At 41.8% G+C, this 14,917-nt stretch overlaps 2 protein-coding genes across 2 annotated transcripts; one reads left to right on the top strand and one right to left on the bottom strand.

Moving 5' to 3' along the window:
- Positions 1–2,221: 2,221 nt before the first annotated feature.
- On the top strand, positions 2,222–7,396 carry LOC148815811 (neuritin-like). Its single transcript, XM_088904798.1, has 3 exons — positions 2,222–2,429; positions 3,177–3,345; positions 5,751–7,396. The coding sequence occupies exons 1-3, from the start codon at positions 2,390–2,392 to the stop codon at positions 6,010–6,012; spliced, it is 471 nt and encodes a 156-aa protein (XP_088760924.1). The 5' UTR covers positions 2,222–2,389; the 3' UTR covers positions 6,013–7,396.
- Positions 7,397–13,611: 6,215 nt separating this feature from the next.
- LOC148815810 (C-C chemokine receptor type 8-like) lies at positions 13,612–14,484 on the bottom strand. Its single transcript, XM_088904694.1, has one exon. The coding sequence runs from the start codon at positions 14,482–14,484 to the stop codon at positions 13,612–13,614; it is 873 nt and encodes a 290-aa protein (XP_088760820.1).
- Between the last annotated feature and the right edge of the window lie 433 nt (positions 14,485–14,917).

Raw genomic sequence — 14,917 nt, 5'->3', positions numbered from 1 at the left:
ATGGTTGTCAGCTCTCTGAAGACTGCAGGCACAAGGTCACTGACCTCCACGTGTTTGAAGATGGCTGTAAAAGAATCCACCAACGTTCTTCTAAACTCTTGATCCAATACAGGGTGAATAATAATAATAATAATATCCCTGGCACTATACTGGGGCATTAGGACCCACATAGACCACAGGGTGAGTGCCCCTTGCTGGCCCCACTAACACCTCTTCCAGCAGCACCCTTAGTTTTTCCCAGGAGTCTCCCATCCAGGTACTGACCAGGCTCACACCTGCTGAGCTTCAGTGGGTTGTCAATGTGAGGTACAGGGTGATATAGTTGATGGCTGTTTTTTTTTCTGTTGTAGCACAGACAAATGTTTCAGGTCTGATTGACTAAATCTCACATGTGCCAGATCTTTACAAACAGCTGACAAACGATAAGCTTATAGGACCTGCTGGATACTGTCTTTCTAGAATTTCGGTTGACAACCCCGGTATATTTATTTTATTTTTTCATATTCATTCATTAATGTTAAGAAATATGTAATTTATTTTCAGATCAATAACATTGATCACTTGGACTGATAAATGCCAGGAATAATGAACAAGAAGTGACCATTATTATTGCCTGCATTGCATGGCAATAATTCAAAAGTACAGGCAAAAGTATGATTTCTATCTTCATTCAGCATATTAATTTTAACTTTTGTCGCTGGGAATTTCAAAGACATATGGTCCTCCTGTTCTGTCATAATTCCACTACAGAGTCATTGACTCTAAAGGCACAGATGGGTCTTCAGGAGGTACCTTCTGATGCCAGAGCTGGAGGTGAGTATTTGAATCGACCACAGGGAACCTGTGGTGTTTGCTGCTTCCCTTTGAAGTGGAGCTTCTTTCTCTCACTGTCTTCATCTATGCAATAGATCTTGCCATAGTAATATTGTAAATACAGTAGAGTAGGAAAATTAAAGTTGACTGTATTACATATAACCTCCTCTAAATAAACATGCAGCTTTTCAGGCTCAGAAGCTCAGTTGTACACAGTTTCCCAATCAGGCACTGAATCCATGTTAACACCCCTTCCCCCTTTTCAGGCTCTCGTGCTGTGCCGAGTTAATGAAATATGAATGGAGAATTCTATTTATATCAAATACATGTAGCATTCAGACAAGCAGAGTGCTGCAGCTACAAAAGCACTAGCTGACTTGACCGGCATGCTTTTGTCAGAAAAGTGTGAGTGAAGATTTTTCACAGTTGTATTTTGTGAGTGTTATTTGAGTTTCAATTAGCAGTGTATTCATATCATATTGGACAAAAATTGGCCTTTTGTTAAACATTATTCTTTTTGTGTAGCAACATGAAGATTTTATGTTGTACACAAGGATAGAGTGATTAAAATTAAAAATATGTTTCAGTATTTTAAAGTGTTTAAAACATGTTAATCTCTTTGCTATTTTTTGGTATCTATTTCTCTGGCTCTGTGAATCTCTGTTAATTTACAGTAGCTATCCATCCCCTCATTTCTGTTTTATCTCTCTTTTTATCTCTCTATTGCCTTATCCACCTCATCTCCCTGTAAATCTAGATCTATCCTCTCTATCTCTATAAATCTCTTCATCTCTCTATCCCTGTTTCTGTCTGTCTATCTCTATCTTTATCTTTCCCTCTATTCCCTCTTTCTCCCTCTGTCTCTCCATCTCTCTTCCTCCTTTCTCTCTGTCATTCTGGATTTGATCTCTCTATCCCCCTATCCTTTTCTATATCTTAATCTTTCTCTTTATACAGCCCTCTATCTAGCTCCTATTTCTCTATCTGTCTATTTCTCCATCTCTATTCCCCCTTCGTTCTCTGTCAGACTGGATCTTTATCTCTCTATCTAGCTCTCTCTATCCCCTCTTTCTCTCCCTCTATCTCTCCATCTCTCTCCCCCCTTTCTCTCTAGCAGTCTGACTGTCTCTGTACCCCATATCCTTCTATCTGTATCAATCTAGCTCTTTATCTCTTTATCTCTCATCTCTCTATCTCTACCTACAGTAGCTCTTTCTCTCTATATAGCTCTCTGTCTTCCTACAGTATCTCTATCTCTCTCTATCATTATCTCCATCTCTATGTGATAAAAATGAACAGCTCCCCTCCCCCCCCCCAGCTCCTTCTCTCTCACACATGTGCTCTGTACTCCCGAGTGAATCCTGGTGAATTTTAAGCACACATCACCACCCCTTGCCCCCCCTCCCTCTGTGTGCTTAGTCTCTGCAAGCTGCTTCATCTTTTCTTCATCTTTTCTTCCATACATTCCATCTGTCAGCTCTCTCGATGATTTGTTTCCTCTTTCTGTTCATTTAACTCATATGCCACACACATACGTATATTGGGCTGATTTTCTGTCGTGCGTGCCTTTTCTGGGATGGATTGCTCACAAAGAAGTTTAATACTCCTTCTTTTTGGTAAGTACCGTGATGGATCTGTCCACCCACCTGCCTGTCTTTCTGTCAGTGTTTCATTGTGTTCTCCACACATCCTATTTCCATGTGTCGGTCTGTATTGCTTTGTGATTATACAGCTAGTTCTTAATGGTTGTCTACAAAATAAATATGTGAGAGAGACACACTTTGGACAATTAACACAGAACAGCATTACTTTATCACAGGGAATGAATAAAGCAACACTAATTCTCCAACAATAATATCTCCTTGTATAACAGTCCTTCTTAATTACACTGGTACTTTCCCATTGCAACCTTTTTTATGGGTGCTCCAAGCACACCAATCCACCTCTGCTAAGTCCTTAGTTTTCTCTTTCTGGCTTAGGGATTGTAAAAAGGCTGTGCCATTGTAAAAAAGTATTTGAGTGGTTGTAATACTATTGCAGTTAGGCATTGCAGGAGAGGGGACTAAGTGAAAGCCAATCTGTGTGCTGTTCATCAGCCCCAGTATAGACGCAAATGTTCTCTCTCTCAGATTCTGGGCTTTGCTAATGTTCTGGTGCGATATCATTTGTACAGTCTGTACTCCCCCTCCCTCTCTCTCAACTCCCAGGCTTGATCCAATGTTAACGTGTTGGATTATTGCTTTGAATTCTCCACACTTCCCTGAGATCTGCTGTTCCTCTGGTAAACCACATTGTTTCTCATCTTCCCAGTCACGTAAGGCACTTGTCTGTATTAATCCTCTCTCTTTCTCAATCTCTGTTAGCGTGCTCCGTCTTCCCATCTCTGGGTGCTTCGGTGGAGGGGCGCAGGGAGGTACACTGTAATGGCATTTACCGTGGTTTCTCTGAGTGTCTCCTACGCCTGGGAGACAGCATGAGCCGCTACGTCGAGGAGGAGCTGGTGGAGGAGCAGGACATAGACAACGTGTGTGCGTGAGTCGCCCGGATTCTCTGCATGCACGCGCATGTGTGTGGCTTGTAGTGTATTTTCGATTGCTCATGCACCTCCTAGCTTAGCCTTCGTGAAGCATGGTTATCTAAATGGAGTTGCACACACTGTCGTTAGATTACTACAAAGGAAGTGATGGAGTTAAGAGAATGTGAATAAAGAACAGAGAAGATGGCTTCCTGCATTGTGTGTGCTCCATATTACTTCTATTACTGTATTGCTAAATGCGTACTATACAGTATGTGTAGAGGTACTATAGAACATGGCTGTGTACTTTTCAAGACTGATAATAATACACAAGATAATACACAAGATAAAACAACAAGAAAAGCAGAGGGGTGAAGAATGGAACCAGTTAAGTAGACTTTTCTGAAGAAGAGGATTTTGAGTCTGGATTTGAAGGAGTTTAGAGAAGGTGACTCTCTGATATCCTTGAGGAGAGAGTTCCACAGCTTGGGGGCATAACAGGAGAAGGCCCTGTCACCCATACAATGTAGACGGGCTTGGGGGACAGTAAGGAGAGCAATTAGAAGAGCGAAGGTTGCGAGGTGGGGAGTAGGGCGATAATAGTTCAAACAGGTACTGAGGTGCCAAGCCATGCAGAGCCTTGTAGGTGAGGATTTTAAAGTCTACACGGAATTTGACCAGAAACCAGTGCAAGGACTCCAGGATAGGAGTAATGTGAACATTTGCACTAGACCTGGTCAGGATTCTGGCTGCTCAATTTTGGACATACTGCAGTTTGTTCAGAGTAGATTTAGATACCACAGCAAGTAGAGCATTACACTAGTCAATTCGAGAGAACACAAATGTGTTGATCAGCTTTTCAGCCACAGTTAGTGATGGTATAGGACGTAGTCTAGTGATATTTCTGAGGTGAAAAAAAGATGTTTTGACAGTATGCTGCACATGTGGGTAGAATGTTAAGCCAGAATAGAATATAACCCCAAGGTTCTTCAATTTTGATTGAAGCTCAAGTACAGAACCATCTACAGTGATACAGTGACTTCTTTGCCTCCAGTATCTCTCTCTTTAAATACTACTGCAGAAGCTCTTTACTCAAAGGAGGATCTGATTATCTACATGTGTTTTATTGCCTTAATAATATCTTGCAGTTTTTACATTGATCAATACTACTTCCTTTATTAATTGTGTTGGAACTGTGATCACACAGGTTTGCCTACCCTGTCTAGAGCCTTGTAGCTCCTGATTTTGCCCTTGTGTGAAATGAGGAGACATGACAATTCTATCTTCACAAGTTGCTTTTTGGTAGTTCTTATTATTGTTAATAATGAAGGTGGTTAAAATCCTGAGATGGGAGAGGGAAAGGAAAAGGGAGAGTTGAGATACTTGTGGCATGATTAGTCTTATTATTAATAGAAATGAAATGTCAGAATTGAGAGAGAGAGAGAAAAGTGAATCTTTATTAACCCTTTTTTCTCTCTGTCTGCCTAGCATATTCTGTCAATCTGCTTTGTGTTGAGGTCGCATAATTTAATTTGTCTTACAACCACCTAACCTGTGCTATCATGGTTATCGTTTGATTATAGTACTGTATTTGTTTAAATTTACCATTACTTCCCACAGAATTTCCCCTGTGTTTCAGTATGTACTGCAATTTTATTGTGTTTAACTACGCTTTACTCTGCTAATCAGCATGTTTTCACCAATTCCTAACTCATCAAGAAGCGGTTAATCTTTTTCCTTTATGTTCATAGCTCAGGCATGCGATCCCTGAACACTGGATGACATGTCATGGTAAATGCCTCTAAGGCACCTTAATTTACTCATGGAGCAGTGCAGTAAAGCACAGCAATAGCGTGTTAAAATTGTTGGAAACCATGACTCAAACAGTAAAGACACTTGCTTGAGTGCAGTTTGTGGGTTCAAGCTTGGGTCATGTCACTAGCTGACTGTGACTGGATTTCACACAGTTACCTGAATGTCGATGAAAGTAGGGTGAGTTGGCTAGGGAGTTCTTGGTTCTCAGCAACACAGCACCCCCAGCGGGCTACAAGACAGTGCTATGCTGTGGCTGAGGGATGTGCCCCTCATCCAATCAGTTGTTATCTCCCAGCAGGGGGCTGGGGTTGACATGTTATGAGTCTGCCCTAACTTCCTCCCTCATATATGGTCACACAATGGGCAGGTATAACAGACAAGATGGTGATTCTAAATTTACAAGAAAAGGAAAAAAATATTGGAAATCACAATTATAATAAATTAAATGCATACAATTCAGGTCAGTTTGTATTATTTTTTTCTGTCTCTGTTGCACACTGATGGGCTAAGTCGGTTTGGTGTGGTTCAGTCAGTACATCAGTATGACTCCTCTCTTTTTCATGCCCAGCCCATTACAGCATGATTAACCCTCCTGTCTCTCTCGTAGTCACTGGGATGAGTTCCACGCCTGTGGGATGGCAGTGATTTCGGAGTGCCGTGTGGAAGTCCAGGCTGTGTGGGACTCCCTGCGCCTCCAGTCCGAGAACCTGCGTTTCCACGGCAACCTCTACGAGGTGTGCCGGGCCCGGGAGCAGTCCAGCCAGCACCGACTCACCGGATCGAGTGCAACCCGAGTCCAGACAAAGACGGGGTGCATCGCTCTCGCATTAGTCATAGGGGGCGCTCTCATTGTGAGAGCCGAATTGTAGAGGAGAAGGGGAGGCGACTCTGTCTGAAACACATACAGACAGAGATGGGGAGAGAGAACAACACAAACGTAGCCACTTGCACACTTTTTTACTGTGCTTTCATCCAATGAGGCACACTGAGAAAGGGAGAAAGATTGTAAGAGTGCAGAAAGACAAGTCAAAGTGAAAGTGAGACAGACAGAGAAACACAGGATTGTTATGGACACACTCTCAGGACACAGTCGAAACTTCTGTGTACCCAATTGAAGCCATCAGCCACCTCATTGGCGTCACTCCATAATCAAACTGATCAATGGCTCTGTTTATCTCTGAGACAACTTAGAGGTGCGCAATCTCTAATTGGCGATGCAATCAATGTGTGCAATACAGATATCAAAACTGGTAATGTGAAGATTATGTGTCTAAATGGTATCTATCAAACCGCTCAATACACTGCCTGCAACACAGGAACTTTAATAAATACACACTCTAAAACACATTGCATGATCTACACACACTGATCAATACACCACATGAGGTGCAACTGTCTGTGCACAGCTCCTATCAATAAAACACACATCAGTGTATTAGAGTCGACAGGGACTTCAGTATTTCTGTAAAGACAAACCTTTTGTCTCAGCCCAAATTGTGATGGGACCATCGCATTTTCAATATTCCATATTGACATACAGTAAGCCTTTGTGCATAAAGTGTACATGCACCTTATCTCCAATAATTGGCTTTTGAATTTTTAAATGTGGATATATGATAAGACCTTTGATTTCAGAAAAGCTATGTAAAACATTCTGATTCATTTTGTTTTTCTAAAATAAATGTCTGCGCGGTTTGAAAACTGGCAGTATGGGTTTGACAGTTGGATCAATAAGGATTCCTAATGGAAAATTAAGTGATAATTTCAAGTTCTATTTAATAACCCCCCCCCCCAAAAAAAAACAAATATTGCTAATGAGTAATGAGAAAGAAATGAGTAGCCTGAATTCTCATGTGCCAAAAGGTATTAGAATATAAACAATTTTGCAATTCCAGAAATGTAACACATACTGTATGATTTAGACATTACGTAAATATGTGTTTTAAAATTTGTTTCAACATGGTAATGTTTGGATGGGTTCTGCACTGTCAAGGTTCTGTACCATTGTTAATAATCCTGGAAACTCATACCTCTTAGTTTAACAGCTACACTGCAGTTCTGAGAACCACCCACTGTGTAGCTGCTGTACTGTTTGATTTCTTACTGTTTTGCAGATGAGACAATTGTGGAATATTACTGACATTACTGGAAAGCTCAGCACCATCATCCTATGCATTTCCTTTACTCTGTATTTTCTAAACCTGCAGTTCTGTTTTGTTATCTTTTTTTATAAAGATGGAAAAGATCCTAAAACTGTATTTGTTTTCAGATTTGACTTTCTCAAGCCTTAAGTAACTAATTATCCAAGGCAGCAGTGCAGGGTGACATTAAATTGGGCTCTGGCAAAGCACATTCAAAACTACTAAGCACTTTTCATGTAATGCATCCATCCATTCTCTTACACTAACTCTAGCCTATCCTGGCAAGCAACAGGCACAAGGCAGGATACACTGAGGGTGGGACACCAGTCTATCACAGGGCACACATAGACACAAGCATGCATATACTCACAGCACTCTAATTTTCCCAGAGGCCAATTAAATTACCAGAATGTCTATGGAAGATTGGAGCACCCTGAGGAATCCCACACAAACATACAGCACCTATGCAGGTAGCACTCCACGAATAGAACACAGCTCTGCTCGTCACTGTTCCACTGTGTCATTTAATACAGCACCTTTCATACATGAGACTCTTAATTCCTACAGAGGCAACGTAAGAGATGAGCTGCCTTCTAACTAAATACAATGCAACCTGCAGTTAAATCTCTCTCTCTGCACCCTGGATGCCACAAAATAAATGGGAGCCTGTATCCCTATCCATAAAAATGCGACCTAAGCATTTCTAACTGAAGTATCTTTTACCCAGCAAACCCTAGTTGCCTAAAAACACAGAATAGCAAGCTCTCTATAACAAGGTTCAAATACTTAGCTCCAGTCAGGTTTTGTTTAGATGATCATGAAGTAGGGGTACTTGCCTTCAAGTCCCAACTCCTGCGGACTCCCCTATCTTCTCTGCTTCTTCTCTCATTCCTTTCTTCTTGTCTTTGTTCTTCTTGTCTCTCTGTGCTCTTAATGTGATCTTATATTGATTGTGTATACTGCTCCTTTGCAATCATTAACCCCCAACTTACCTAGGTATACTAAGATAAACTTTACAATTGTTTCTGCTCAAGGAACCCCCCCAGACCTCAGCAAACATCCTCTTTGCTTTGAAGCTAGAAGTGTTTACTCTTCCAAGTGTCACAAACTTTATCTAAGAGACACTTCTCAGTCACCTAATGCTGTAACTTGAACTTGAACTTTATTGCCATACTGTATGTAACCGGCACATGTACGTATACAATGGAATTCTTACTTACAGAAAGTATCTCGATTGTTAAAAAAAGTGTAAAACACAAAGTGCAGACAGTGTATTAAGACAATATACAAACACAAGACAATGTATAAGTAAACAGTTCAAATGTAAACAATGCATACATGTAAACAATGACTGTAGATGTGCAATAAATAAAATTATAATGAGGTAGATGGTGTAGGAGGGGCATGGCCAAATGTGTTAGCCAATTGCACTGCTTTAGGGTAGAAGCTATTGAGGAATCTGGTGGTACTGTAAGATAAGATAACTTTATTAGCCCTATACAATTTCTTGCATTAGGAATTTATCTTTTCACATACCCCAGCTTGCTCTCCATGAGACACACAGACAAGGAGAGAGAAGCCTGGGGTTAGAGCACAGGGTCAGCCATTGTACAGTGCCCCTGGAGTCGGGATTAAGGGCTTAGCTCAGGGGCCCAGTGGAGTAGGATTTCTCTGCCAGCTGTGGGATTTGAACTGGCAAACTTCCACAGGTCACAGGCCCAGATCCTTAGCCACAGATCCACCGCTCCGCCCCAATAAGTGTCCGTATGCTCTTGTATCTCTTGCCTGAGGTCAGGGGGGTGAAGAGCTCCTCTGTGATGGCCAGAATTCTACCTTGGCAGCGATCCTCATAGAGCTGTTTAATCTCTGTGAGACCACAGCCGATGATCTTCTGCGCCACATTCACTGTTCTCTGCAGTGCCTTTCTTAACAATATTATATATAAGAGGACGTGTTTTAAAATCCGATGGACTAAGATTGGCAATAATTAGGTCGGGACCCAGTGACTCAGAAGAATATGTGCTTTTAGGATGGAGAATAACTACATTGTTGATTGCTTTTAATCTTTCAAACAATGCCTGGATGTGATCCTCTGATCCATAGGTGTCATGGGATCTGTGTCAGCTTCTCATTGAGTGTGCTGTTAAGACCCTATGTGTGATGGTTTAATCCGGAAGAGGCAGGAGACGGACTTCAAGGGAAGACACACCAGGGTTTATTCAGTGATGACAGACAGTGAGTGTTGGCAGTAGTGATCCAGTGCACAGGGAAAAGCAAAGGCAACCAAGTCCAGGCAGGTCCAAAAGGGGTAGTCAGGGCACAGTCCATATTCCATGAGCCGGGGGATCCATCCGAGACAACGACGATTACAATTCCCGGGAAGGGGAACCAAGACCAGGAACACAGAGAGATAAAAGCATTACAGGACCAGGCGCTCTGAGCCCCGGGCTCAGAGGTCAGGATGTCTGGGATGAAGGCATCTGCCCTCAGGCTTCCTCCAATCCTGGTCGTAGGTGGGCCTTCAGACGTCCGTCTTCCAAAGCTCAGCCAGGAGCTACGGAGATGCTAGGCTTATAAAGCCAAACATAAACAAGACACACCAGGAAATAATTGAACTAAAATCAACAGAAAGAGGTAGGAGTGCCCTCTAGAGGAGAGATTTCAACCGTGACAGTAACCAAAATGTGCAAAATAGTCTCCTGTCTGTAACCTTCTAATACTCTCAAGTTGAATCAGGATTTTCAAATTCCACTTGACTCACAGTCTTGAAAGTCTGGGAGTGTAAGTATCCCGTTTGCGTATAGTCTGGATTTGGGACAACACAGCCCCCAACACTTTGTGTTTCTTTGAAAGGAATATATGATCGAAGATGATCTGTAAAGTGAAAAGCAAGTACAGTAAGAAAGGCTGCAAACGGTTCAGCTCATCTCACTTGTTTGGTTCTCAGTAGCTAACTGATCCAAGGAGCTCATCCAGACTTTTAATTAAAGAAACCAGGGTATTAACAATAATAAGTAGTTGTGGGCAGCTTGTCTCAGGTTCCCGCAACTCTTTGTGTTAAGACGCACCTCCTGCTTTGAGTTTTAAATGCACTTCCCAGAGTTTCTATGTTTGCTCTCTGGTTTGTGCAGTCCAGATTAATCACACCAGGCAATTTGTTTGCTGGCAAAATTGGCTAGCAATGACTGCAGGAGAAGATTTTGAGCAGTTTTCAGCCATTGATGGTTTTAAGGGGGCTATTCAAGCCCCCTGGCTGTTCTCTGAGACTACTTACTTCTTCTACTGAACTTCTTGGGGATGCTCTGACACCATCCCTCTAGCCTCCTGGTATTCCTGGATCTCAGCAAGTGAATGAGCCGCTGTGTTGTACAGTTCTGTTGACAGATGGGCTGCTTAACTGATCTGCAGAGATGCAGAACGTGCTTGAGCAGCTAAGCTTTTAAAGCTGGCTGAGAGAGACATAAAAAGATCAGGCAACTGGGTTTTAACATGAGGAGCTGGCAGGAGACCCTTCTGTCATATACTGGATATACTAACAGCAGCCAGTCTCCTGAGAGAATGAGCTGCAGCTTCTGACACTGGTAGGCCAATACTGGCAGCTGAATCTTTGGACACTAGTGAGACACAGTCATTTAAACATTTTCACAAATTGTCAATGTCATGTTAAGGACTCTGTGATGTCGGCTAGGTCTTTCACCATCAGCCATCATAATTGGTGTCTTCTGTCCTTACCTTCTCTTCGATCCCTTTGTGTCATGATTTGGTTCCTCATAAATAAATACGCAGGTCTAATCTAGTGCTGTGGGATTGCTCCCTCTAATTATCTTCTCCAGATTTTGCAAGATTTACCTTAAAGTTGCTCAGAAGAAACCGACACATCTTAGCACAAAAGAAAATAAATACGTCAAGTATTTATTAAACTGGCCCACTGTCTCAGAAGCAGATGAAACTTGTCATGTCTCAAAATGTTGAAACTTGCTCAGCATGGTTGTTTTGGGCCTTCCAGCACTCCCTAACGCAATCAAGATCCATGCTCTTGTGTTCCCATTCTTCCTGTGTACACAGAAGTGAATTAAATAAAAAATAACAGGATCATTCAGTACTGATCCTGCTTCAGATGGTGACATCGCCACTGTGCATCCTGAAGTCCTGTGTTGTTTGACAAGCGCTCCGAAGTGGTTCTGAAGCTAGAGGTGCACGTGGGGCAGAGCTGCGCTTGTTACATTATCAAGTGCATTAACACATGAAAAAGAAGAGAGCCAGCACAGGTATGTATCTGAGGAGATGATGAACATTACAGTAAAGGATCATGTTGAGGAGACACCTCCCTCCTCCTATTTTCCACTAGCAGAGAAAAGCTACAGTATTCCTCTCTTAAGCTCCACGGTAAAAAAAAACACTTTTGCGTTAAGCATTTAAGATGAGAAGACACTGATAGGTGGTACTGCCAGCTGTGCTAAGTCAGTAGCTAAAGCCTCCAGTAATGACAAACAGTTAAAGCTTCTGCCCTGTGTGCAGTTTGGGTCCTACAGTCCAGAGATGAAAGACCAGTGATTCCAGTCAGAGCTAAATATCCAGCTTACTGCAATTCCTTACCCCATAGGATGAAGTGGTCAAAGATCAGCCAGTGATTTCACAGTGTCCTGCACAAGCTCTAACAATGAGGCATTAGGGAACCTGCACAATTTTTATCTAAGGCAAAATTATATTTAAATGTAAGCAAATTTAAGAATGCATGAAGGAAAGTGGGCTTGGAGTTTTGAATTTTAATGCTTGCTGTTATCATTGATCTTGTTAGGAGTATACCGCAATATTTTGAATATCAGAGAACTTACATTTGCTGAATACTACCTCTCATATTAATTCACATATTGCACATGCTGTCATGCCAAAATCATTTCCCTATTTCTTCTGTCCCAAAAGAGCGGTATCACACCATACAACATATTTACTTTATGCTAGTTCACCACACCACCAACAAGTATTGTAAAACCTGTGAGCTGTGCATTTGTGATTTTAATGAAAATCAAATAAAACTTTTGTTTCATTTAATTAAACAAGTACATTTCAAGGTGAGAAAAATGGTTTGTAACAAAACTGAAAAAAAACATCTTAGCACAGATATACAGTAAAAAAATGATGGCAGAAATAGGAAGTTTAATTGTTTATATATCTAGATATTTTTCCACAAAAGTCATTTCTTGCTCATTATAACCAGTATATTCCCCATGCCTTTGACCATAAATTAGCATGAGTCTCTATAGCATGGTCTCTGCGTGGAGCTTGCGTGTTCTCTTTAGGCCAATGTGAGTTTCCTACAGCTGCTGGGGTTCCAACACTCAGTCCAAGGATGTGCTGTCATTGGTTAGCTGGTGTTCTAAATTGTCACCTGTATACATGAGTGATGTGCGTTTGTGTGTTCCAGACTTGAAAGAGTTATACCAGTGTGTAAGTTTTGTTGTGTGTGTAGGTGTGTGTAGATGAAATACCATTATTTGCATACAGGGAGTAAAGGAGAGCTGAGGAACACCTGTGCTGAGGGTGAGAGGCTTAGAGAGGGTATGCTTTAGCTTCACCACCTGCTTCATATCAGAAAGGAAATCCGGTAGCCAGTAACACAGAGGCTGATTAATACCCCTCTCTGCTAGCTTTTTTTTGAGAGGGATGATTGTGTTAAAAGCAGAATTATAGTCACTAAAGAGGATCCGAGCACATGTTCTGGGTGATATATATGTTGAAATATATCATGGAGCCCCAGGGAGACTGCATCTTCCACTAACCTGTTTACTCTATAGCTAAGCTAACATAACAGCTGACCATTGTTTTAGAGTTCTATAAGTGGTTTATGTGCTTTGAATCTCTGTCTATATCTTGGGACAAGAAATACTACATAATGGTCTAAATGGCTGAGAGGGGCATACACCGACACCTGGTTTCCTTAGAGTTAGTGCAGTAGCAAAGGTCCCGAGATTTTTGCCGCTAATTGTTGGGTAGCAAAAGCTGATGAAATATAAACAGCCACTAGTACAACTGAGGCAAATACTCTGGGCAAATATGCAATTTATGATAAGGTTTCTAACTCTGGAGAGGAGTATTTTAAAAGTACTGTACCTTAGGATCTGAACAACATTAATTCATATTCATGTAAAACCAGACACCTCCATTTCTAAGCTTAAGTGAATGATCTGCTGTCCGGTCTGCCCACCAATAGTCGAAAGAATGCTCCTGCACACTGTGACCTTGGATTGGCCTGAGCAGTTATTTAAAATGGATGGCTAGTCCTATGCTCTATTTCTAAGCACAGCAGTTTCAGCTGAAATAAAGCCCTTAACAGCACACCTTTGAAACTGACAAATGCAGAATCCTGTCTTTCAACAGATAGAACAAAGGCTGAATGCTGCTGCTGAGATCCATGCAGGCGAAAGACATGAGACTGACATAACACTTGAACATAGTGGTCGAGAAATATGCCTGGAATGGGAAAAGAGCCACAGGGGGGAGGTAATTAAACACTGTAACGGCCAGAATCAAAAGAACCATCTTGAAGGCCTTCTTCTTCATGGGGTGCAACTCGTCTTTCCCCGGTCCAGATCTCCTCAGAGCCCAAAGGATTGAGGTGTTACAGAAGACCATGAATGAAAAGGAAGCCAGGATGGTGACATTGAATATCTTCTCAAGGTTTTCAATCCCCCCGATAGCTTTGGCTATGGCATAGGCTAAGGTGATCCCCCACATTGCTGCAGATAAAGCGATGCGCTGTTTGCGACCCTTGAATTTCAAGAATGCGATGGGATGCATCACTGCCATGTACCGGTCCAAGCAAATACTTGAGAGAAAGAGAGGAGAACAATCCTTTATGCCATAGACAAAAAGCTGGACGTGCAAAATGCTCTGGTTATTCAGAAATAATATGTTACTCAGATCAAGGGGGGCCATTAGACAAAAAAAAGCATCCAAGAAGGACAAGTTCAGTATGAAGATGTCAGAAACGGAGGAGTCGCTTGTGCTTGTCAGCAAAAGCCACAGTGCCATCATGTTAGCCGGCAGACCAAGAACGACGTTGATGCTCTGTGCTATTAGGTAAAACATTACACCACCAAATCTGCCTTCACAGTCTGCGTACACACTCCATGGCCGGGCAGTGATATTGGGCAAGCTGCTATTGAGGAGCAGAGTTGTGTTCCTGTAGGATGTACCCATCCTTACTCATGCAATGCAGGAATGCAGGTGTTGAAGGTGGTGATTCTGGATTTCTAATTTAAGGACAAAAGAAAACAAAAAAAGGTTAGTCCATATTTTTCAAGCAAGGTAAGAGACAGAGAGTGAAGGAAGTCTAATGTAAGCTTCTGCTGAGTGCTCATGTGTTTTGAGGGCCAGAGCAGCTGTAAGAGCTTTTTTTATTATTTTTAAAATTACCTCCACAATACAAAGTCCCCTGTGGTTAATTGACCTAAATCTCTTACATAATCAGTAGAAACATGAGCGTTTTTTCACAAGCATTTGAAAATAAATACTTTGTTTCTTTTCCTGCTTCCCTTAACTTTGTAGGTATGAACAACTTCACAAGTACCCCAAAACAAATTAGACTGTGACCATCTGAGCCGTGATACGTGACAGCTGTGCTACTCTCTAA

The sequence above is a fragment of the Atractosteus spatula genome, chromosome 24 (assembly GCF_055471065.1).
Source record: "Atractosteus spatula isolate fAtrSpa1 chromosome 24, fAtrSpa1.hap1, whole genome shotgun sequence".
Lineage (NCBI taxonomy): Eukaryota > Metazoa > Chordata > Actinopteri > Semionotiformes > Lepisosteidae > Atractosteus > Atractosteus spatula.
The sequence above is the reverse complement of the archived record's forward strand: the minus strand, read 5'-3'. Positions and strand labels throughout refer to the sequence as shown.